General features: G+C 42.6%; 1 protein-coding gene across 1 annotated transcript in view; it reads left to right on the top strand.

Annotated features, from left to right (window-relative positions):
* NPR3 (natriuretic peptide receptor 3) overlaps nt 1-24,498 on the top strand; it is a 56,453-nt gene extending 31,955 nt beyond the window's left edge. Inside the window, exons 4-8 of the mRNA XM_037529440.2 lie at nt 11,493-11,628; nt 15,608-15,702; nt 16,284-16,419; nt 17,905-17,992; nt 19,010-24,498. Coding sequence (XP_037385337.1) covers nt 11,493-11,628; nt 15,608-15,702; nt 16,284-16,419; nt 17,905-17,992; nt 19,010-19,121 — 567 coding nt within the window. The 3' untranslated portion in view covers nt 19,122-24,498. The remainder of the gene's footprint in view (nt 1-11,492; nt 11,629-15,607; nt 15,703-16,283; nt 16,420-17,904; nt 17,993-19,009) is intronic.
* Nucleotides 24,499-25,802: the final 1,304 nt, after the last annotated feature.

Raw genomic sequence — 25,802 nt, 5'->3', positions numbered from 1 at the left:
GTCCTCTTTTCCACTTACTCCACAAATATTGTGTTCTGCCAGGTTCTCCTGTAGGCCGTTTTCTCTCTCCACGCTATTCTGGGCAGCAAACCCACTGGCTTTCTGGGTGGGATGTTCATTCCATGAAGAGAAATCCTAAATTTCTATCTCCAACTCCAACTTCTCTCTTGAGGTGCCCACTTCCAATTTCCCACCTGAAAACAACCTCTGCTCGCCTCATCTTTGGGCTGGGACTTGCTCTCCATAGAGCTCTGCTGGGCTGAGCTGCAAGGGGGCGTCAAGGAGGAAGTCTGAGTTCCTCCTTGCGTGCACGCAGAACATGTTCTTTGAACTCAAGCTTCCTCCTTGACGCCCTCTTGAAGCTCAGCCCAGCAGAGCTCTATGGAGAGCAAGGCCCAGCCCAAAGATGAGGCGAGCAGAGACGGTTGTCAGGTGGATGGGCCCATGGGAAATTGGAAGTGGGCACCTCAGGAGAGAAGTTGGAGTTGTCAACACAAAGTAACGATCAAAATCAACAAGCAACTATAAACCAGAGACACACTACGAGGTGGGTGGGGAGGGGCGGGGAAAGGAAGGACTAGAGTCAAAATAAGGGGGGGGTGCAATTGTGTGGGGAATATAACCAAAATGAAAATGCATACATTGTGCAAAGATGAAAAAAGATGTAAGAATTATATAAAATAAAATATTTAAATTAAAAAATAATAACATAACAAAAAGGAAAAATAAATAAAAAACAAAACCAAAAAAAACACCCAACAAAGAACATGTTCTGCACCCAGAGGGAGTAGGAAGTAGGAGATTACGAACAAAAGAGACTTTCAAGGATGCTGAAAGTAGAGCTCCTGATGAGATCTGGGTCTGCTGATGAGACCTGGGAGGTCTGTGGACCAGGAGCATCAGCATTGCCTGAAAGGAGGTGTCTTAGCTCCCCCCACCCACAACCAGGACCTACTGACTCAGAAGCTGCATGTGGACAATAGACTCAGGTGAGCTGAAAGCACAGTGAAGTCTGAGAAACATTGGTTGAGGGTCTGTCCATGAGGGTGAGTTGATGAAACTGAGTGGAGACAAAATTCATGAAACTAATAGCTGTCCAGGAACCAAGAGACTGCAGTGTTGAATGAATGAATAATGCCCAGGGAAGCTGAACTGGCCTGGTATGAAAGCATTAATGTGGGTGGACAGGAAGAATGTGAGCTGACTCCCAACCTCCTTAATGAATTCATTATGCCCTGGGTCTGAGAGTCCTTGATTCAAATGACAGTGATATCTGACAGGATTTTTGATGCCTCAGTTCTTTGAGAGCAATCTCTGATTAGTTTCCTCCCTTTATGTTCTATGTCTCAACTTTTAAAAACAAGTAACAGCTCCTTGTAGAAAATGATAAACTGACTACATGAGCAATAGGCTTAAAGAGATTAAATGTATTTTTCTGCATTCATGTCAGTTTATAATTTTTTAAGCAATCCTGGAGCTGATTTTAATAATTTGGTATCTATGAATAATATCCTTCTTCCTATCCACCCCTGGCTCCAACTTGATCCTATTTTCCCGATACTTAAATTTACCATGTGTTTGCTAGGATGAACTGCCTTATTCTTTCCCCCCTCCCTTCTGATATGCAGAAAACATCTTGGAAGTCTTATACATACATGTCAGAGAAATCAAATTCAGTCTTCCAAGAAGAGGCTGAGAAGTGTGGTGCTCTAGTCCGGGTGTGTGGGTTCTGTCTTTAGGGGGTTGCTTTGCTTGATAAACAAATTCATACTGATGAGAAAAATGCTGGTTGGAGTCAGGGGGGCTAGAGTCCCAATGCAGCTGTCTTTAATAACCGGGAGACGTGGATTGGATCGGAGAGCCGCTGTGGTCTTTATTTTCTCATTTACATAGCTGGTGGCACTACATGAGCTCCAAATTCCCTTCAAGTTGTAAAGTTTTGTGATTATGAAATTCTTTTAGGTTGTAAAGAATGCCTGGGAGGTTAATGCCCAAGACATCTCAGGAGTTTCTTTGATGCAGTGGCCATTATATTTATTAAGCTCAGTGTCATTCTGCTTTTCAAAAATTAGGTCAATGTCCATGGTATAAAGTTCTGTCACATCCACATCTAGAATACTCTGCACAGTTTTGATTAACTTTTAACAGAGAAATGAAGTTTTCTCACATTAGTAGGTTATGTTTGCCCTAACATTTTAAGAAAGAAATAGAGTATCTTTTAATTGCCCAGGGGAGAAGCAATTGTCTGATGAATAAACTTAAAAAGAACAGTCTCTTCAAAATATATAATTAGAGGTAGCATGATCCAACTTTGTGAAGACTGTTGGGGGTATTTCTTGAAATTTGGAGTCTTAAATGAATTTTCAAACTGTAGACCTAAAGGGATATTTTTAGGATAGTTACAAAGAATGACTATTTTTTCTGGTAGTTAGTAAGCATATGAAACTCATTATTTGCATAGTTTCCAAAGGTTGTCTTAAAATGGTTCCAGAATGATTTAGATTAGTTCATTATGATGGATCCCAAATGAGATTGAGAAAGTGTTGATTGGTGCGTGGCCTTATTCTTTTAGGTTGATATTTGAGATCTGTAAATGTCTTTTTTAAAAAATTTATTGGTTTAAAAATTAAATAGAATTTTGGCTCAATATAGAAAATACAGAATTGGATAGGGCAAAACATCAATGTTGACCTTGTATTTTCATATGTGCTAATAGTACCGACTGTGGAAGTTTCTGCACTGTTATAGACTTCATTTAGGGGATTGATTAATACAGATAACCTTATTATGGGAAATTTCAAATATATACAAAAGTAGAGAGTACAGGACAGTGGCGTCCCATGTCCCCTCACTTAGCTTCAGCAGTTACCAACTCAGTTTCTGACTTCATCTATAACCTTTTCTTCAGCCTCAGCCCAACTCCTGATAATTTTGAAGCAAATCTAAGGCACTTTAATTTAATCTATAAATATTTCAGTATGTATTTTAAATATACAGGTTCTTTATTATTTTATCCAAATAAAATTTTTATACAGTGAAATCTGTAGATCTTACCTGTACAATTTGATCAGTCTTGATAAATGTGGATGTCCTTGTCACTACCATCCCAATCAAGATACAGGGAATTTGTACCTAAAATTCTTTTATGTCTCTTTCCAACCAATTTCCACCTGCCACAAACAACCACTTTCCCGTCCTTTTTACTGAGGTATACTTGACAAAATTATGTAAATTTAAGGTTTACCGTGTGATTTCATACATGTATATATTGTGGAATGGTTACAAACACATTGCATCGTTATGATTTTCTTATTTTTGTGATAAGTACATTTAAGATTTACTCTTTTACTCTGTCACAGGTAGACAACACAGTATTGGCTGTAGTGGCTGTGCTATATATAGATTCCCAGAACTGATTTCTCTTATAACTGAAAGCTTGTACCCTTTGAACAGTGTCTCCTCATTTCTCACTTTGCCATGGTAACACCACTCACCTCTCCATTTCTATGAATTCAAGAGTTTTAGACTCGATGTATAAAAGAGATCATGTGGTATTTGTCTTTCTCTGCTTGGCTAATTTCACTTAGCATAATCTCTGTAGGTTCATTTATGACATCACGATAATGATGATGGCAGGATTTCTTTCTTTTTTATGCCTGAATAATATTCCATTGTTTATATCACATTTTCTTTATTCATTCATCAGCAGGCACTTAGCTCGTTTCCATGTGTTGGCTATTGTGAGTAACGCTGCAGTGAACATGAGGGTCAGACAGCGAAGGTCCTGATATATCTAGGTTAATGGATCATATGGTAATTCTGGTTTTAACTTTCTGAGGAAAAGCTGTACTGTTTTTCATAAAAGCCATATAAATTCTCACCCAAAGTTTCCCTTTTCTCCACATTTGCCAACACTTATTGCTTTATTTTTTGTAATAGTCTAAGAGGTGTGAGGTGCTATCTCACTTACAGTTTGGATATACATTTCTCTCCTGATCAGTGATGCTGAACAGCTTTTCATGGACCTGGTGGCCCTCAATATGTCTCCCTTGGCAAATGTCTCTTCCAGGTCCCTTTGCTCATTATAAAATCTGATTTTTTTTTTGCTATTGAGTTTCTTATATTTGCTCCTTACCAAAGATGATTTGCAAATATTTTACCCTCTTCCATAGGTTCCCTTTTCATTTCGATGGTTCCTCTGCTCTGCAGAATCTTTCTAGTTTGATGAAGACCTACTTGTTCTATTGTTTTATCCAAAACACATTGCCAAGACCAATGCCAAGGAGATTTTGTCAATACAGATTTCCCTATATTTTCTTCCAGTAGTTTCCAGGTTCCAGGTCTTACATGCAAGTCTTTCATCCATTCAAATTAATTTTTGTGAGTAGCTTGAGATAGTGGTCCAGTTTCCTTCCTTTATGTGTATATATTCTGTCTTCCTAACATCATTCATTGAAGAGACTATCCTTTCTCCATTTTAGAAGCATTTATATAAAAGGTGTTTATATGGTCCAAAAAGTTTTGATAGAGAAATAACATTTAAGAACTTAAAAGGTTTACTTATGTGAAACATCCATTTTCCCTTGATGAAACTCATTTTCATTTGGGGAAATGAAACTTTGCTACATTTTTTATTATTTATCAAAGTTGTTGTTATTATCAAGAATCAGGAAATATAGAACAAAGATCCTTCAAAAGCAAATCATCACAGCCCTACAATGAGCCTCACAGGACACGTGGGGTGTCTGCTGCCCGCCCCATCCTCCTGCCATTGGATTTTGGTTCATGCATTTGCTCACCTTGATATTGTGCCTGACAGGAATGCAGGTCCTGGGAAGAGCAGCCAGTGAGTGTGCAGCCTAGTGTGTGGGGGTTGGTCACCAGGCTTTCCAGAGGCACATCAGTCCGTCACTGCCGGGATGTCAAGGCCAAGGACAGATTTCTCATTCGCTCATCTGAAAGCCAGAAACAATTATGTCATTATGAATGTGCACTTCTCAACTAAGCCAAGGGCGATGGGTGATGAGAAGCATCCGTATGTGACGCGTGTGTGACACATTCAAAGGGCAAATGTATCAGATGACTGAATTCCCTGTCAGAACGTTGGGAGAACTTTTTAGAGTGCCTCTCATCTGCTCATGCTTCACAACCACCAATTCCAGGAGTCCAGCTCCACGGAGTTCTCCCCCCTGCTTGCTCCCCACAAAGAGGCCCCTGGGAGCTTTCCTTGCTGAGGTTTCCTCTTGTAAATGGCTGCCATATGCAGCACCAGGCTGCACTGGGCCTGCACCACTGCTCTGACTATTAAAGGAGCAAGCAGTTGCTGTCATTACTCATAATGAGGTCTCCTAACTTGACTTAACGGGTGTTGCGTGTCCCAGCACTGCTTTTGTTGAATCATCCGTTCTGTCTTGGGTATTGAGAGGAAAGGTCTGCTTCTCTTGGCAGGCACCACGCTTGAGGCTTCAGACCTCAGTTGATTTGCCTGACTAGAGCATTGGGATGGGGTGGAGCCAAGGCCAGGATGGAGACAGGATGGTCATCCTCGGATAAAGTGCCACTTCCCAGAAATCCTAACCTCAGTCTTGGGAGAGAGAAGGTGGCCAAGGGGGTACAGTGATGCATTGGCCAAGCAGAGCTGGGTCCGGGTGCTCTCTGTGACAAGCTGCCTGGCTGTTAGCCACTCCCCCTTGCATTTCCTCAGAGTTCAACTGGGATAAAGATGCCTATTTTCAACTTAAATTTCCTTCAGTCTCAAATAAGTCAGCAAATGACCAAATGCAAATTCCCTGCAGGCAGATCCAGGAGAGGCGAGCAGACTTTGGGGTATCTGTAAGAGTGAGAACCTCTCTTTAGTGTTGAAGAAGTTGGGATTATGGAAATTCCTGCTGTTTCCCTGCCTGAATCCTATGCATTTACTTTCTTGATTTAAAAGAAAATTGAATGAAAACTGTTTTATTGCACGGCAGGCACAAACAGTGCTCACCACTAGCCTCATGTTCTCTAACTGTTGGCCAGTCCATGCGGCTGCCATCTGCTGCCTGCGTCTCCATGGCCCAGGAATGCGGGACCAGGTTCTGATTCTTATTAACCAGACAAGATGCTGCTGCCCTTGTTTCAGCTCCGATGGAGAAAGGGCAGGTTCTGCACCTATCCAGATTTCCCTTTCCCTGTCTCTCCTTCACCCTAACAGGAGGTTAAGGAGCTTATCTTTTTCACAAGGCTCATCAGAAATGCCAAGCACCCCCTATGGCCCTCTCTTGCCTTGGGAACCAGTGGTCTGTGGTAAGGAAGGCAGCCTCACTGTGATAGACTGAGCTCACGTGGGCGCCACTAGCCAAACCCCTGGTCAGCTTCTCATGCATTTAACTTGGGTAGCTTTTTCCTTTGCAGGCCGGCTCAGCTATCAGATGGCCCTGGGGAGCTAGATACTGCGTGCCACTTACTCTCACTTTACAGAACAGCTGAGGCACACAGCCCTCTTTGCGTACTTGCACAAGCATTGAGGAATTTGTCTATGAATTTGCATCCTCAAAGAGAGTGCAGCCTGTTGTGAATGGCAACTCTTTGTATTCTGTTAAAAAATAACAGGATTTCTATTCAGTTTTCTTCACGATAGGGGAATAAATAGACATGATTGACAGGTGCTATCAGAAAGGAAGGCCAAAGGCAAAAATAGCATTTCTCCATTTGAAATTCCTGCTGCCTACAGTCAACTACCAGAGGACAAAATCAAGAGATTTGCAATGCAATGATAGGAGAGACAACGTCAGCATGCTAGCGTGTTCTGGCAAACTCCCAGAATGAGCAGACGATGGTGAGTGAATGGAAGATGGTGGAAGATGGTGAGTTCCATCCTGTTTGAATGATGCTTTCCTTGATACCCAGCACAAATAATCATCACCTGTGCTTGCCCCGCACCGGGGTTCACTTCATAGCTGCCTGGCTGGAATCTGTGTGTGTGGTGTGTGGAGTGGAGTCCATCTGTGTGTATGGTGTGTGGAGTGGGGCCTGTGTGTGTGGAATGTGGAATGGAGTCCATCTGTGTGTGTGGTGTGTGGAGTGAGGCCTGAGTGTGTGGTGTATGGAGTGGAGTCCATCTGTGTGTGTGGTGTGTGGAGTGAGGCCTGAGTGTGTGGTGTGTGGAGTAGAGTCCGTCTGTATGGTGTGGAGTGGCGGTATATTGTTTAGTTGAGGTTGTAAATCCAGGAATCATGAACTGTATTTTTTTTTTTAACTCATTTTGTTCAGCATCTAGCAGGGAAATTGGCTGCATTTAGGAATTTCATGAAGTCCTATGGCTAATGGTAAGGAATGGCTGGCAGGAAGAACCTTCTGGCTACAATAATGCTAAATACTAGAATAGGTCACTCAGTGACCTCCGTCACGACAGCATGAGGTGTCAGTCAGGAGTCTGAGGTTCAAGTATTGCTCTGAGCAGGGAATAAAACAGATGACCTTGCTCCTTTCAGCCCAGAGGTCTAGTGGAAAGTGTTCCAAAGGCAACTTAATACTCTGGATTTTTTTTTTTTTCTCCCTCGTTTTTCTTTTTAATTTGCACTTCCTATTTTCAGTGTCTATAATGTGCTAACGGGCTTTCCTCCCATTAAAAAACACGTGTGGATGTGAGAATGTTCTCCTCGAGAAAAGATGGCCTCTAGGGTTTTGCTTTTGGCTTGAGGTCCTATGAGGTAGGTGTTTTGAAACCTCCCCCGCAGCAGGCTGGGGTGCCAGTGAACCTTGGTGGGGGTCGGCAGCTCTCCTGCTAATTTTGGCAGGAGAGGGAGACACTCAGCCCCATTGAGAGGGAAAAAGGTGAATTTTTCAATCCATTTGCAAATCGGAATAAAGTGAGTCTCCAGACCCAGCACGTATTCAGAGCTTATGGAGTCTCTTCTACACCAAACCTGATAGAAAAGAAGTGACCCAAGTTCATGCTTCTTCCATCCCGGATCATAGAGGGGGCAGCTTAGAGGGCCGATCACCAAGGGGAGGAGTGCAAAGGCCAGACCAGGCCACCATCTGATGCTGTGGGTGGCTGATGGTAGCCTGGTGGCCCTGCGTTAGGATTTTTTTTTTAAAGATTTATTTATTCATGTGTACAAAACCAGTGTACAGGCCAGATGTGCGGTAGGGTGAGAGGATTCACCAGAGACAGAGCGGGGAACAGAACAGGCAGACTGACTGAAATACACTGCTGAGGGGAGCAGCGGGCGAGACAGGAGAGGTCTGCTGCACCATGTGCGATTATCGCAGGCCGGGATCGAACCCGAGCAACAGAGGCCTCGGACAGCTCCACAGTACTGCGCTCAACAGCCTGCACCACCAGGGGAGGCTCCCCTGCGTTAGTATTTTGAGGAGTCAGAAAGGAACAAGGAATATAGAGGGAGCAACCCTCAATTACAGAGCGCAGGGAGGTTGAGGGCGACTGATACTCTTTGGCCCTCACTGTAAGGAGAGGAGCAAAGGCAGAGATTTCCTAAGGCGCCTTACCTCTTTCATATCCCATGATTCTGCATTTCAGTGACTTCTGTCTGCAGCGGGATAGGTTTTATGCTTTTATCAAAGAGGAGGTAGATCTTCTGAAAAAGGTTCTTCTCATTATGGCCTGGAAGTTAAATGACACTGCTGAAGTCCACTTATTAAAATGCATTAGCTCATCAGCATGCATACTTTCTCGGGCCCTGATGACTTCATGGCCTAAGTGAACATTTCATATTCCTTTGGAAAATTGAATTAGCACAGCCAACTCTGCAGAAAATTATCTTTGACTAGTAGATGTTATTTCTACACTATTCTTCTTTGCCTAAGAAAATAATGACTCTGAGACTTAAGCTTGACGCCTAAGAGTAAATGTCTCCCCTTGGCTTTTACAGTCCCAGGAACTGTTTTAGATGTTTTACATTCATTCCTTCATTTAAATGTTTTACATTTAGATGTTTTACATTCATTCCTTCCTTCTGAGAACTCTTTGACATGAGTAGGTACCTTACCCCAGTTTAACCCACAAGCACATGGAAGGTAAGAGAGATGACGTAAGGTATCAGGATTAGCTCTTGAGTCTAGCAGTTAACTCAGAGCTCCCTGAGACCCCAGTACACTCTCCTACCTTCTGCCTCTCCCAGAGCATTCATGGACTTGACCAGCTTGAGATACTACACTTGGGAGGAATTAAGGGCTAGATGTTGTGGGAGAGAGCTGTGTGGAATGCCCGAGCATGAACAAGGAGCTTTAGTTTCCATAATGTGTAAAATGGGTCTATAAGATATGTCATGCCCGTCTGTAGGGCACTCCTAAGTACTGCTATTAGGATTCAGAAACCAAGCTGAATCCCTAGATTTAGATTTCTCTGTCTCTGGACAGTAACCATGACAAAAGCTAGCAATGAGTGCTGACTCTACTAGGTGCTGTTCAAAGTCTTTTCTACCCATTTAAACCTCATAGCAACCCCACGAGACCAGGACACTTGCTCTTCCTATATTCCAGTTGGGGGAGGGAACCCAACTGGACCCAGAGTGGTGCAGAAACTAGGAAGTGGCAGAGCTAGGAAACAAGCCCAGGCTCTTTTAGTCATTATTATAAATTGCTTTTCAGCACTAAGCTCTTTTTATTTTATTTTTAATTTTAAAATTTAAAAAAAATTTTTACATCACTGTTCATTTTTAAATAATGTTTGCTTCCCACCACCCCCTCAGGTGTAGTCCCCATAGAGTTTACTCCCCCAATGCACCCGTGCACCATCACCTCAGTCCCCTGTGCGCCTCCCTCCCTCCCTCTGATCCCTCTCCCGCCTCCTCCCCTGCAGGATGTCTCTGGTTTATAATTGTCTGTTTTTGCTTTGTTGTGCTTTTTTATTTTATTGAGGTACATTGGTTTGCAACATGTTATTGAGGTACATTGGTTTGCAACACTGTACATGATCAGAGGTTTAAGATCACACCTCTCAGATACATGCCCCACCCACGCTCATCACAAGGCCCCCGTAGTCCTCACTATAGTCCAGGTGTGCCCACCATACTAGACTTTGATAAACCTGAAATACTTGTTGCTGTCACACTAATGGGCTCCCCCACTCTTAGGGGTGGGATGAGGCCAAGGGGAGTGATGTTGAGCCATGACTTCTCTGACTGTATATTTGACCTGGGTGACACTGGTTAGTTGTGGCATATTCCCACAGAGTCTTTCTAGGTTGGGCAGGGAAGACCTTTCACAAAACCTCATGTAGTCGAAGTCATGATACCCGATTCTCTCTGCTGCTTTGGCATTCTGTTCTCGACACTTTCTCCTGAACTAAGAAGGCTCAGATATTTTTTGTACTTTTATACTGTTTATAAGTTACTCACTCTTTCAAGATTATGAATGCATATTTCATGTCTAATGAATACTACAGAGGCTTAAATGTAGCATTTGAACTTGCCAAATGATAGGTGCTCAAGGAAGGAAACGAGTCTGAAACTGATTAGTTGACTCCCCAACTTCTCGTGAGCCTGTAAGTGAACTGAGGGCTATTTCACTTGAGCAGAACTGACTGGGGTAAACCAAAGATCCAGACCTGTTTCCATTCTTTTTTTTTAAAAAGAGGTTTTTTTTTTAAAAAAAGATTTATTTATTTATTTATACAAGCACTGGGTACAGTCAGAAGCGCAGGAGGGTGAGAGAATTCACCAGAGCCAGAGCGGGGAACAGAACAGGCAGACTGACGAAATACACTGCTGAGGGGAGCAGTGGGCGTGGCAGGAAGGGTCTGTCGCACCATGTGGGATCCTCGCCGGTGGCCGGGGATCAAATCGGTGCTGCAGAGGCTGTGGGCAGCTTCGCAGACCAGTGCTCAACCACAGTGCCACCAGGGGAGGCCCTGTTTCCCTTCTTGTCCTTGGAGCGATGCAGGGGTGGAAGTAGGGAATGGCTGAGTGCTTAGGAACCCCTCAAATATAAATTGGAAACAGAAGCTGAGATGTGACAGCTGACAGAGTGGAAGTAGATGCAGGGCAGACAGCAATGGTTAGACCCAGCTCTTTGTAACTTCAGTACCAGCACGATGCGGGGCATTTAGTAATATTTGAATATGAGGAATCCTTACTGTGCTCTTAGATATGCTCCTCATGAAGAGTTTAGAGAGATTGTGGGGTCTGTTGAAGCTGGAGAAGACCTCAAGGAGAGGCCGGACTTGAGGCGGCCTGAGGTAGAGAGCAGACGTGGGCAGAAGGGGGAGCACACAGGAACTATGTCCCTGGAAGCCGAACCTAGTAATAGGTACCAAGTTCTTGATTCTCTGTCTTGTCTCCTCTCTACAACTCTACCAGGGGGAAGAGCTCCCTCACTGAGCATTGCCGGAAAACCAGGGAGGGATGCCCCTTAGCTAATCTTCTGCCCCCCTCTGCTATTGCCTGTGGGTCTCGAGTCTAACTTGTTAACCATTTTAATTTGCTTGCATTATTCCTGAATGCCAGTCCTTTGGTGTTTGGGCTCACCCTGTGGGGTTTCCTTTCCAGGTTAACATGTTTGTTGAAGGATTTCATGACGCCATTCTTCTCTATGCCCTGGCTTTACATGAAGTACTCAGAGCTGGCTACAGCAAGAAGGATGGAGGGAAAATTATCCAGCAGACCTGGAACAGAACATTTGAAGGTGAGGACTCACTCTTTAAGGTGATAGCACTCTGCAGCCTTTCCAGCCCCTTCTCTCCTTGTTCTGCTTTTTTCTTACAACAGTGGGACCTTGCCTGTGTCTTGTTTTTCACAGCTATACAGTAAGGATAATAAGTCAAGACCAACGTACCTCGCAGGCTTGTGAAAATTAAATGAGATAAAGCTTATGAAAGTCCCACTGAAATAGGACGTGCCTTTTCTCCTTCTGCTCATTGGATAACTACTCTATGAGTCTTCAAATTACATGGATCACAAGCCACATCCACAACAAGTAGTGTTTGTGAAGAGTTCTGTGATCAGTTTTAAGTGAAATAATCCCCTGTTGAAAGGATTATGAAAGGATTATTGAGAAGAACAGTTTTTATTTTGAGTTTTCTGTTTTTATTTTATTTTTGCAATGGTGACCACTAGCTGTTGCTTTCTTAAGAACAAAGAGGTGCAAGAACTACAACCAAAAAAAAAAAAAGGCCTATAATCTCATCACTCAAGCAAACCCTACTGACATTTAACAACTGTACAAGAATGAGACACTTCTTGGCTGGAAAATTTAAACAGTACAAAAATGTACAAAATGAAAAGTGAAAGTTTTTCTTCCCACCCTACTGCCCTCTCCCCAAAGTAATCACTATTCACAATTTCCTATGATTCTGTCTAAAAATATTTCGTGCCTTCTGCCAGCACATATGCACTTGTATATCTTATCTAAAAAATTCACACAAAAGGATCAGACTATGAATGCTATTCTTCATCTTAACTTTTTTTAAACTTGTATGTCAAGTAAAAGAATTTTCAGATGAGCACTCACAGATTTAGCACATTTAAAAAGTGATAGTTCCACATTTTTCTACCATCTAACTGTATAAGAATTTTTGTGGATCCAAAGTAAGTTGTTGCCTTTTAAAGGGCATTAGCAATTGTGACATAGCTATTGCCACAAGTTCTAGCTAGAGGCCTCCAGCAGCAGCTGCCATGCTCAAATTGGTGGGTTTCATTTCTCATTGGTGGGTGGTTTTAGCAAATGCCACATCTTATTCAAAACCAGAGTGACGTCTGCTTTACCTAAAGACAGACTGTAAGATGAATGACTAGGTCTGCAGGGTTGTCCTTGCTTGTTGACCTCTGACTACTGCTGCTAGGAGCTGGAGTCAAATAGAATAACTTCAGGGGCACATTAGGACATGCTCACATTTCCCAGAAGTTGTGCCCAATACACCGAGAAACCAGCATGTGTGGGCACAACGTTGGCAGGTAGGCCACAGCCTGCTCTAAGCCACTCCCCAGTGGTCATTTGTTCTTGGTCTGCTGAGAGGGGTTGTTAGGGGCAAGGCAGGTGCCCACGATGACTGGAGCCCCGTTTTGTTCAGAGCCAGGGGCACAGGTTACGTGTTACCATCAGCAGCCTTATGCTTTCATTCTGGGCCAGGTCTACACAGGCGATGTGAACTGAATCTATATTGTTCTGTATAGTTCAGTCTAAATTTAGAATCGCATCTGTTCAAATGTCAATGAAAACCAAGACGAGTTTTGAGCTTGACTTGTAAGATGAGTCCATTTTATTTGCTAATTGACAATCAATCTGAGCGTAACCCCTTCTCCCCCCAGAACTTTAAAGTATCTGTGTGAAGAAAAACCCCAAGTTTTCTAACATTAAAAACACTTTTAAGTTTAATGGTCACTTACAGTGACCATTAAGTTGTCAAGGGAAAACTCCCCTGGAGGTTATTTGACAAATTTGGATTTTATTACCGTGAAACCTGTGACCAACTCCCAAGTCTTTCAATAAATGGCTTGGAGAGAAGCTGAATTTCTTCTCTGTGTGAGAGATAGAAGTGACGAGGTAAATAGGGCTGTGGCTCAAAGCTTGTGCTTCGCTACAGGCCAATGGAAATGAGGGTGGAAAATGTCATTACTTATGTACAGGAAAATTCTGCTGTCAGCCTGACACTCTCACCTTCGACACAATACTCTCAGGTGAAGTCTCACTTGCTAATTGGCTACCCTGAGGGTTCTCACCCCATTTCTCGGCAGAATTGTAATAGCTTCAAGTGTAATGAGGTCTGGATTACGAGGGCCACCTTGTCTTATAAAATACTCTGCAAAACACTTAGGAGAACACACCATCATAAACACATCTGAACAGCATGACACAAGGTTTTGAAGAGCCAGTACGTTTGGAGGTAAATATATTTAAAAAATGGTATAATCACATAAAAGATTTACAGGCTGAAAAGGATAAACAAGTCTGAGATAGGTGTAGCCTTTGTAACCAGTCTATATTCAGAAGACAAAAAAGTCAAGATGAATGGGTAACTCCATTCTGTTTCCGGCAAAGTAGACCAAAGTCTGGAAAAATAATTGAGCCTTCAAACCACAACCCAAAGGACAGTCAACCCAAATACCTGCCCTCTCCAAGCCACACTAGAGCATGGAACTTTCCCTTGGGATTCTTTTTTCCCAGACATTCATTTTACTTCTGCAGAGAACGCAATCAATAGAAACACCCATTAAGAATGACACTGCAGTCTACTATGGTCTAAAGAGAAAGAGAACAAATTAGTTAATTAGAAAGTGGCTGACATATGCAATCTCTTACTTAGCTAATGAAAATTATAATATAGACATAGTTATACCAACTAATGAGACACATTTATTTTTATTGATCGGCTGCTGTAAGCCTCCATTGCCCGCCAAAGCAAATTCACATCCTCCATGGGAGCACTCAGGGCTCTCCGTGCTCCCACCACATGCTCCAGCCTCCCACCCACTGCTCCCCTTCCTACAATCACTACCTCCCTGGGGCCTCATGGTCTGCTGCTTCCTTTTGGCTTTTGTGCCTTCATAAACACTAGCTAGGGCAACCTTTGTTTGCAGAACACTCCCAATCCCTGATGGTTGCGTGTCCCAATTCTAGACTTTCTCCAATGTCCCTCTCAAAGACCTGCTGTTTCACTGAGTATTCCCAGACTCTGCAACTAGATGGGCCAGCTTCTTTTCTGAGGGCTGCAGGCATAGTCAGATGGTCTCCTCTATTCTAGGCACCGTGATGGTAATAATAACCACAGATGCAAACAACTAGTTCCTCTTAGAGCTGTGTTGAGAGTGCTTAACCTGTTTTATCTCATTTAACCTTCTCAACAGCCTCCTGGCAGGCAGGGACTCATGTGCTTCTTTTATAGCCCTGGATACTGAAGCTTGAAGGGCTTGGGCCAAGGGCACAGAGCTAGTAAATATAGGGGTGGGATTCCAATGCGAGTAGTTGGGATTCCAATGTGAGTTCACCAAGCTGAATCCCTACTCCAGGCTGCCCCTCTTTTGGGCAAAGAATGTGTTCAGTGCATCTTTGCCTTAGCTGCAGCATTAAATCCCGCATGCTGCAATCACCCAGAAAGCCTCTGGATAAACAATGAATGAACAACACAGTGGGATAGAGACCAGCTCTTCAGCTCCTGGCTCCAGGACCTGGGATGGGGGTCTCTGCTCTCTGGTTCATCAGAGGAACCAGCGCAATAGCCCATCGCTGAGCCTGGGCCTGGAATGAGTTTTCTTTCATAACATTTCTCCAGCGATAACTTGAACCCATAACAAGTTTAGGAATGTACCCACTGCCACTTCCCACTGGCAGTTTTTTTAAAAAAACTAATCTAAAACTGGGGGGTTAAGTAGGCTGTTTTGAGTGTTAGCCTGTCCGTTTTTTTTTTTTTTAAACATATTCCCCAAAGGAGGCCATTTACTTCTTTTTCTTTTCATTTTAAATGGAGAAATGTTAAGAATTTAGGAATGCAGACACAGATGAAATTACAATGTCTTTCCAAAGGCCAACAAAAAGCTCAGAGTCTGATGAGATTCCCTGTGGCATGAGTTTGTTTAAAAAATCCCGTCAATTCACTTTCTTGTTTTTGTTGGCGGACAGAGGGACTGTAAGTAACTCACTTGGAGTTCTCTCCCATCTCCTCCTCTAGGGATTGCTGGCCAGGTGTCCATAGATGCCAATGGAGACCGATATGGGGATTTCTCTGTGATCGCCATGACCGACATGGAAGCGGGCACCCAGGAGGTGAGCAAAGAAGGTTCTGCTCCAGCTGCTGCTTCTGCTTGTTGGGATTCCAAGGAATGTGTTTCCTGGTGTCCAAATAACAGTCCCGAAAGCAGCCTCCACATAAATAGGAGCTCAAGACTTGGGAGTTTCTAGGGAGGGAGGCCCACTTCTCATTGGGGTGATCAGGGAAGACTCCAGGAAATGGTTCATGCTTATTGTAAGTGGGGAAGCCCTACCCTTCAAGTGGCCAAGAGAGACACGGAAGATCCTGCCTTCCCACTGCGTGGTAGCTACAGCAGAATATTCAGACGAGGCTGGCGAGACAGCCTTTAGTTTGGAAACCCCACTGCCTCCCTACACAAGCCCTACCACTTCCCCCATCCTCTGTTTCTGTATAACCCTTTCTCTGCCAAGGAACCATAGTCCTCCCTAAACTATGCCCACTTTCAGAGTACCTTTAGCGACTCCAAATCCTCACATACAACACCCTCAGAACACGCCATTATAGTCCCTGTGGGTAAGAGGGGGCCGCCCTATGCCTCTGAGACACAAGTAAATTGACCTTTCAGTTTGTATATTTGTTTTTGCCTTTTATCTAGGTGATTGGTGATTACTTTGGAAAAGAAGGTCGTTTTGAAATGCGGCCCAACGTCAAATATCCTTGGGGACCTTTAAAACTGAGAATAGATGAAACCAGAATTGTGGAGCACACAAACAGCTCTCCTTGCAAATCATGTAAGTTTAGAGACTTAATTTGCTATGCGTCTCCTCATCTGTAGTATCAGCATAACTTGACTTTCTAAGACAGGTGTCATCTAGGAGCTCGTGTTTGAAAGTTAAGATTTCTCTTTCTGATGTGGTCAAACCCTGGGGAATAATTCACAAGCTGTCATCCTACCTTATAGGAGGCTTCTAGTCTACTTTTCCAAAATGGTAGAAAACCTCTCCCTATTTTTACATCTTTTATTACAATTATAATTTCTTAGTAGTTGAGGTTTCTACTTTTAGGGAAAATCAAAGGCTAAATAACAAATGTCTCTCACTTATTCATCTCACAGGGAGTCTCTTTCTGAATTCCAGAGTCTGTGGTTATCCTTCTACTCCTCAGACCCAAACAGACAATATTCTTTAATGGCCAAAATCAGACAACTTGTCAAACAAGTGTATGGCATTTTATTTATAAGCAGCCTTCTCATAAATGTAGAAGCGAGTGGATATTCTTATAAGGAACTTACAAATGGGACAATTGTTGGAAGTCATTCCATTACTGAGACCCTTTTGTAAGCTAATGAAGGAAAACAAAGCAACATCCTGCTTCCAGTCAGCTGGTCACTCTAAGGTTGATGTATGTTTGACTTGTGTTTTCAAACTGTGAGAAACTTATGTATATGTGGCGATTGCACGAATGTGTTAAGAACATGGTTGCTGGAGTTACTGGGCTTATTTGAATTCTCACCCTTGTCATCTACTGTGACAAGTGTGACTCGACACACTTACTACAGTCCTTGGAGCTTTCCTTCACTTCTCTAAGCCTCAGTTTCCCCATATGTAAAATGAAAGAAACGTGCCCCACATTTAGGGTTGTTTTTGAGGATTAAATGAGATAATGCACTAAAGGCTGTACATTAGACTTCACATACAAGTTAGCTTTTGTCACTTTTATATAATAACTGGGACAGTGCTGAACTTGATTGTTTCAAATTGTTATTCACATTTTCACAAAGCTATATAGGACATTTTGACATGAATCTCTGGGTTTGGTGAGAGAACATCTAAAAACAGAACATTAACCCAATGAATTTTTCACCAAACCCTCCAGCACTTTGAAGTGTCACCACCCATCTGTGAAAACAAGCACTGGGTCCACCCCATGGGCCACCCAGGTGTCACCTCTGACGACAAACTCAAACGAGGGTGTAGACAGCTGAAGCCGGCAGTTTCCAGCATTCCTCAAGTCCTTCAGGACCTGCTTCACTGCTTTGTGCTCACTCTCTTACAGCAGTTAGTTAGCTTGTCTAGACTTTCTTAAATGCACCTTAACCTCTGCACTGGGAAAAAAACAAACAAACAAAATCCCCAAATGCAGGAGCTTCCAGAACACCTTTCTTTAAGACAGGAAAATTTGAGGAACATTGAGAAACACATTCCAGTGAATGAGACTTGAAGCCTTTCTAACTATTTCTTGAAATGAACTCTGATGATCTATGTTTCTTTTTCAAGCAGGTGGCCTAGAAGAGTCAGCGGTGACAGGAATTGTCGTGGGGGCTTTACTTGGAGCTGGATTGCTAATGGCGTTCTACTTTTTCAGGTTGGGACTGCTGTGTGAACTGTGAAATCTGCTCTTCCTGCCTTCATTACTTGCCTTTGCACGAGCCTTTTTGTGACTTGTTCATAGCTTGTTCTCACCCAAAAAGCATGGTGGTTAAAAGAAGGAAGCCATCCTTTTGGTGACAGATACCATGTTTGTGACTGGTGGGGAGCAGAGTAGGGGTATTGGGCTAGGGTTTCTATTGTTTCCCCCTGAAGGCCACAGAGCAGCCGCTCTCCATTGACCATAAATATGCTGATCTGAATCCCTACCACCCACCAAGTTAGTGCGTACAAAGGAATCCAGACAGAAGGGGAGCTCCATTTTCTCATTCTCAGGCTTTCCCTAATTCAGAAACAGGTGTGGGTTCACCTTCTGAAGAGGTGGAGGTAGCTCACAACGGCACAGGCTCCCCAGCTGGTCTGCTCTCAGCATTTGGAGGACCCACTGCCTAATTACCACTGGGACTCAGCTCCAAGGCTTGTAAAATTGTAATATGTGTGTTCAAGAGACAGATACTTTTGCATCATGAGGGTGGTCTATTCCTTTGTAATCTTTGGTGGTTGAGTTTGACTAGTTCTTAAATCATTAGACTAAGAGTTCTTCTTTTCTGCATGGAAATGAAACTCTGGGTGTATGTGACTCTATGTGGGGACAATTATAGTCCTGTTCCTTTGGGCACTTAATCTGATCTTTATCTAGGGCATATTCTGGGAGTTGGGGGAACGTCTGTGGCAGAACAGACAAGACTTAACCCACAAGGCACAAAGGGAAGAAGGGGAAGCTTGTTCTGTGGCAGTTCAGAAAACAGAGCAGTTTTCCTCCTTGAATAAGGGCCACACGCCTTGGGGCACACTACTTTAATCTCTGACCAGGGTTTCATATTCTGTCACTTCTCATTTATCAACCCAAACCCAGATGTCCCTTGAGGGCATTCTTTGTAAGAGAAACCATAGTATTTTGTAGCCAAGTGAGGTTTTATTACTATATTCACCCATTCACTTTCCTTTTACCCAGGAAGAAATACAGAATAACCATTGAGAGGCGAAACCAGCAAGAAGAAAGTAACATTGGAAAACATCGGGAGTTACGGGAAGATTCCATCAGATCCCATTTTTCGGTGGCTTAAAAGGAAATCTTTTCTTTCACTCTGAGATCTTTAAGGAGATAGACGGGATGAAAGAAATCAATGAAAACAGAAGGGGCGCTCTTGAACTCATTCTTTCAAGCAATCATTTCATTGTAAAATTTCTTTAGAAGCTCAGGAACCATTATTAATCATCATATGCCTCTCAGCCTTTCATCTCATGACAAATATAAGAATACAAAGTCACTCTGTTAATGTTCTTGCTGTTTTGAGAGCATATGATTAGATATGTGTTTGAAAATCTGATGTCTCCATATATCTTGATGGCCTTTGGGGGCATTTCACACAAGGCTATAAAATGTGGTTTTCTTAAATGAAATGTTTTATAGCTAGAATAAAATAATTTTTACAAGTAGAATATTCTTGGAAAGAATTTAACACCTAAGAATAGGAAAATGTAATGAAAAACCTCAAGGTTGGAGATGTAGCTTTCCTCTCTCCAGGCCTGGGGCAGACTTGAGGTTGAGAACTGTTCTGTCCATTATATGCCTACATTCAGGTCCTGACTTCATCATCTTGACAAAGAATTTCCTCCCTGTCTCCTTTAGTGTCTCATAAGAGCTACTCTGGAAAGCTATAACTATCGAGATAAGAGGATTTGTACAAGAGAAGCAAATATAAATGTTTTGTTTTTTAATGTAAAAAGTGCCATATTTCACACTAACATTTTATTTTTTAAGTATTTTAATCTTATATTTTGCTATTAGAAAATGTGTCTATTTTTTCATTTTGAAGATTAAATTTCACTTATATTTTAAAAGCATGGGTAAAGTGTACAACAAGCCAACAGTGATGAAAGATACTTTTCTTTTTCTCCCTGCTCCCCTCCCCTTTGACCAGAACCAAATGCCAATTGCTGCTGAAACACAGAGATCTAGAATTGTATTCAGATTACAGATTCTACAGACTCTACATTTGACCAAATGATAAATTTTAAGATCAAGAGCGAAATTTATTAGAATTTATAGGAGGGTGTCCTAAAGGGAGGCAGCCCTTTTTCCTCAAGAACAACTTTATAGAGTTAGAACTTGACAATGAGGACAAAAGTGACAAATTAAAAAAATGCTTACACAACATTTTATCAAAATTGACAATACACCCCACAGAGCTTTGTCGTCATCCACTAGTCGCTGGCATAACGGTGGGTTGGGATTGGATGTAAGGAATTTGGCCAAAGTTGAAGAAGTGCTGAATACTTTGTACCTAGTACTCTGCGCATAGGTTTAAACTCAGGTTGCCTTTGGAATTATGATTTGTGGAGGAAACAGTGAGGGAAGAATGGGAAGCTGCTGGACTTCTGTGGGTCTTTCCTCAATAACATTTTAAATATCTAGAAAACAGTGTTATAAACTATCTTAAAAGAGCATGTGTAAGGAGGAAAATAGGGGAGTCTGCGCAAGTCCTTGGTAGTGATAGGGGTCACGGGTCACCCCTAATGGTGGTGTAGAGTGGTAAGTGAAAGCTGCACATCTGGGAAGTTGGCCTGAGCTTGCTTTGCTGGAGGAGTCTGCCTTTGTCACTCCTACTTCAACCAGCCAAAGTGAACAGATTATTTGTGTGTGAGGCACGTTTCCACTCTACTATTAAAAAAACAGAATGCAGGCAGCAGGAGAGCATGATAAAATTAATTATGATGGCCTGAAACAACTCGATTGTAGTTCTCCAGTTCAATGCAAAGAATAAAGTGCTGAATTAAAAAAAAAAAATGATGCTAGAAGAAGAGGGTAAGAAAGACAAGCTCTAGAAATTCTAATGTAGGCAGTTTGGGAAATAAAATCTAGGAAAGCAAAGCAAAGCCCAGGACTCCTCAGAGTGAAAACAGAATAGGAGGATTGTCCATATTATTTACATGGGTTGGAGAGCTTATTGCTCTTATATATTTTAGAGATACTCATTTTCTATTATCTTTGGTTTGTAAAAACAAAACCAAAAACCCTATGTACTTATTATCATGGGAAAAATCACTCTATGTGTTTGCAGTTTTTGGGTATAAACATTTTTGATGTTTCCAGGATTTATATAGGGGCCCATTAGCTCTAACATATATAGAGCAAATATAATTTATTTCTACTTCAGGAAGCGGAATAGTCCTAAACTTAGTACTATAATCTCAGATAAACTTATAAAAATAAGTGAGAATTTAGTATCTTAAAAATGGCAGAACAAATTATGATATTTCTATTATGCAGATTCTCTCCAATCTTAAAGCAAATCTAGGGTCCCTAAGAGCGATTGTTTCTTACATGTCTGTTATCTATTCTTTCTTCCTTGAAAGTGCCATATGAGTTACCAAAACTCCATTAAGTTGGAAACATTAGCTAAAAGTGTAGGTGTTTGGCCCAGGTTACCGGTGTTAAGACCGCTGGAGAGTATATCTTGGGATTTAAGTTCTAACTGCTAAACATGCCTTTGACAACTAGCCATTCATCCTCTGCCAGTAGCCACATAGGATACAGTATCTAAATAGGGCTTTAGTTCTCAAATCATTCTATAAAATTTTACCCTGAAATCCAGGGTGTTCAGATTTCAAGAGATACTTTATCAGTATCCTCTCATTTGGCCAAACATTGATATAGGTTGAGATGAGTATATACATATATTCATGGGGTAGGAAGAAGTGTAGGTTTTATCGTCATCATTGTCACCTTCTTAGATCTTTGGGAGGGCTTAGAAATAAAAGCTTTATCCATATACTCACTTCTACCAAGAAACTTTACTTTCTGTAAAGAGTGCCTGTCTTCCCCTAGACCACAGGATCCATGAGGAAGCCCTTGTAAACATTACATTTCTTGGAAGACCCATCAACTTGTCCTTTTCTGGACCACAGACATAGTTCCACAGGCTTTAAAATAGTTCTTTATGTTTCAGAAACTGCATTTAATGGGATGAGGAGAGAAATGTATGGAAAGAGAATGTCTCTCTTCTCTTTCTGAAATTCAAAGACTTGAGCTTTGGAATGTCCCTTCACTTTCCCTGTCACATGATTCTGGCATCATTAACTGATTCAAGGCACATGTGTCCCCTTTGCATCGAATGTACCACTTTCTTTCTGTCTGCTATTGATTTGGGGAGTATGAGATATGCCATTGACAGTGTATCTGCTGCATGGATCCCGTACAGAGAGACAGGAATTCAGAAAGTCGGTTCCAGTGGCATCACGAGCCTCTTGTGAGTCTCTTTGTGGAATTCTCTTTGGGAGGCCAAGTAGAATAATGCTGGTGGGAACCAAAAAAAGTGTCTATTAACTGAAAGGAACACATGCCTATGTTTCTTAGGACACAGCCTCAGGTCCTGAGTGGATGCAATCATAAAGCCAAATGCCACCAAAAGCAGGCCTCAGGCCTGTGTGTCCTGGGTCCCGGTCCCAGTGAGTCATGCCCCGTGGTTCAGTGCTTCACAGGGAGTCCATACTGGACTGAACAACTTCAGTGAACAACAAGGAAGCTTTCCCCAAACATCCTCAGTCCACTGAGGCTGCTATAACAGCTACATTTTAAGGATAGCCCTTCAGTTTGGGTTGATTGTTAGAACTACAGAATAACTAGCAATTAGTCCATCTTCAGCAGCCAGGTGCAGCAAAGAGCCTGGGACATATCCAGTAAGAACAATCAGAAGTTTGAGCCTCCAGAAGACACAGAAGAGTGTGGTCTTGATACCATCTTAACCACCCCCTCTCCCCACAGCATGATCTACCAGCAAGGCCCTAAGATGCATCAGCATCTGCCCATGGAGGTGGACACTGTGAGCAGGACCTCCATCATTCCTCAGTGGGATGGAAGACAAAACAGTACTGTCTGTAAGAATGTGGCTGGATTTTCTTCAGACCCTTTGTGTTAACTTGACCAGATTCGCTCTTGGGCAGTTTTAGCCTGTGTTGTGCATTTGTAGCAGTGAGCCTGGCTTTTGTTTTCACTTTATAGATGTCACAAATATCTCTTGCAGGCATGCCCCACAGCTAGACTCTAGGATCAAAATGACTTTCAAGAGGTGCTGGATTGGGGTTTGTTCAAATTTCTGATTAACCACTAATGTTCATTCATACCAAAGGCAAAGCAATTCTAACCCAGCTGATGCTGTTACTGTTCATGTTTTAAGCTACTTCAAACATAGTAGGAGAGTCTCAATGGGAGCTGAGTCTTAGAAGTAAAAATCCATATGTTATAATAGCTCTTTGATGTATCAGGTGTGGGATGATTCCTAGGGGAGCGATTTGAGCAGGCAGAATTAAGAGTTAGCAAACACGCTGCCTTGCTTTGATTCACATGTTTAAAGACTTAAGTTTCTATGCACAGGGAATAAAGGATCTATTCACCACGTGTAAATCACAACATAGGCCACCAAATTGCTTTTTTTTTTTTTGGATAGAGCAGAGATGTCATATCACATAATTTAATAATTGGGCAAAGAAGGTTGGGAAAGAAGAATATTTGGATTTTGAAATATCCAATAACTAACCAATGGATTCTCTAGTGCTACGATTTGGAAATGTCCAATGTGGTACTTTGAAGAGAGCAGTAAGTGTGCACCCACAGCCTGGAGATGCTGTGAGTTTGCAGACTTATTTCTGGGTCCTGGGAAAGGAAGCTTTGTTCCCTGTGTATGGTAAATAATGGGAACCAAGAGGACATGGTGTAGATCTGTGGAAGATGGATTCTGCACCCCCTGTCTTCTGGGTCGTCTTATTCTTTGTTTATTTAAATGCAGGACTACCGAACAATACAAGCCTACCATGAATCTAGTAGAAAAGTAAAAGTAAAAGCTGCACAAGCTACATACAGCTTATTATTCTGATGTAAGTAGAACTATCTGCATATAATGTGATTTAATTTATTATTGTTTTGTGTAGAAAATGAGAATTAATGACTGTGGATATAACCCCTGTTTTGTATAATATATTTTATTTCTGGTGCAAACCGGTTATTTAGAGTATCTACTTCATTTGGTGCATTTGGTGTTTGGATATAGATGTGTATGTGTTCTTGTAAATATTTCTATCAAGCAAGAATACTACATGCTCACAGTATAACAATGTGTTCTCATTAAAAAAATACATCCCCAATGAGACCTTTTCCTGTTTATAATTCAGCAATCCTACACTGCCATTTCCATATTCTCCAAGGATTTTCTGTTCTTCTAGGATGGGGTGAAGTAAAAGAGGAATTGGTGGACGTGATGGATTGTACTGTTTGAATGGTACTCACAAAAGTACTCGAGAACTTCTGTCTAGCAAAGGGAAATTGGCAGAAATGAGAAAAGAATATACTATCAAAGTGAGGGTAAATCTTGAATTGGCAGATGAGGGAAGAAACCTGCGTGAATAATGTCATCCCGGGCTCCTGCAGCTTACTGGCCCCCTGTAGTTAGACGCTGGCTTCTCTGACTTGCATCTCGGTGTTCTTGTCCTAAGTCAACTGTGTCACTCTAACGAGCTCCTTGGGCTGTAGCCTGCTAAGCAGATTAAGCAGCCTCTCCAGTTGCTCTGGGTTGTAAAATGCTGCTTCACTGTCTGGGAAGTTACTCATGATTTATTTTAAGCCTGAGAAGCACATGGTGATTCTCCTGGTCCGAGGGCCGTTCCTGGTCCTGCTACTCTGTCTCCACCATGGGAGCGCCTGGCAGTCACATGGCACTCGAAAACATTCTGAGCAAGATGCTGGTTTGGGGTCTGAGATGGGAGAGAGGGCGGGGCAGATGCGGCAGGCATGCAGGGTGGGGCCGGGAAACCTCCAGGGAACACAGGATGTCTTAGTCTACTCGGGCTGCTGTAACAAACACTACGGACTTGAGGGCTTAAACAACAGAAATTATTTCTAAAACCATCCTGGAATCTGGGAAACCCAAGATCAAGGTGCCAGCCAATTTTGTTCCTGGTGAGGGTTTTCTTCCTGGCTTAGTGATGGCTCCTTCTTGCTCTGTGTGTGTGTGTGCGCGCGCGCATGTGTGTGTGTGTGTGTGTGTGTGTGTACACGTGCGCATGCACACGGGCACACAGAGATAGTGATAGAAAGGAGGAGGAGAGAGCAAAGGGGGCACTGTGGTGTCTCTCTTCATAAGAACATTAATCCTCTCACACTCGGGCGCCACCCCTATATCCTCATTTTACCTTAATTCCTTTCTCTGACTTTCCCTGTTCAAGTGGAGCCAGGCCGGGGGTTCAGGCTTCAACGTATGGATTTTAGGAGGAACACAAACTTTCAGTCCAGAGTGCTGCGACTACTTTCCCACATCACCATGGGGACCATGGGCTCCTCGAATCTTGCCATTTCATCTCCTACCTCCTCATCCCCGTCGAACCTCTTCCTGCATACTCAACACCCCTCAGAAGGCCAGAATGCCTGATGACTGACTAGTAGGGGATATGTACTTCAGGGGAGCCCCAGGGCGCTCCAAATACCATTGATTTAGTTCCCCACCCTCACCCTAAATTATGGGCTTCTGGGATTGACTTAAATAGCAGCTGCTATTGGGAGAGGCACCAATGGCTGGAGGTCTTTAAAAAAAATAGCCATTTAATAAACCGTCTATTAGCACCAAACTAGGACCAAGACAAATAATTGCCTTCGCAGGCTTCGCGCGTCCCTGCTGTCCATACTGCTAAAGCCCTATCAGCCCCACTTCAGAGGTGAGGACATCCTGGAGGCAGATAGCTTAGGGGAGGCGCCT

The sequence above is a fragment of the Talpa occidentalis genome, unplaced genomic scaffold, assembly GCF_014898055.3.
Source record: "Talpa occidentalis isolate TD23 unplaced genomic scaffold, MPIMG_talOcc4v2.1 talOcc4.6, whole genome shotgun sequence".
NCBI lineage: Eukaryota > Metazoa > Chordata > Mammalia > Eulipotyphla > Talpidae > Talpa > Talpa occidentalis.
This window is presented reverse-complemented; position numbering and strand designations above follow the sequence as displayed.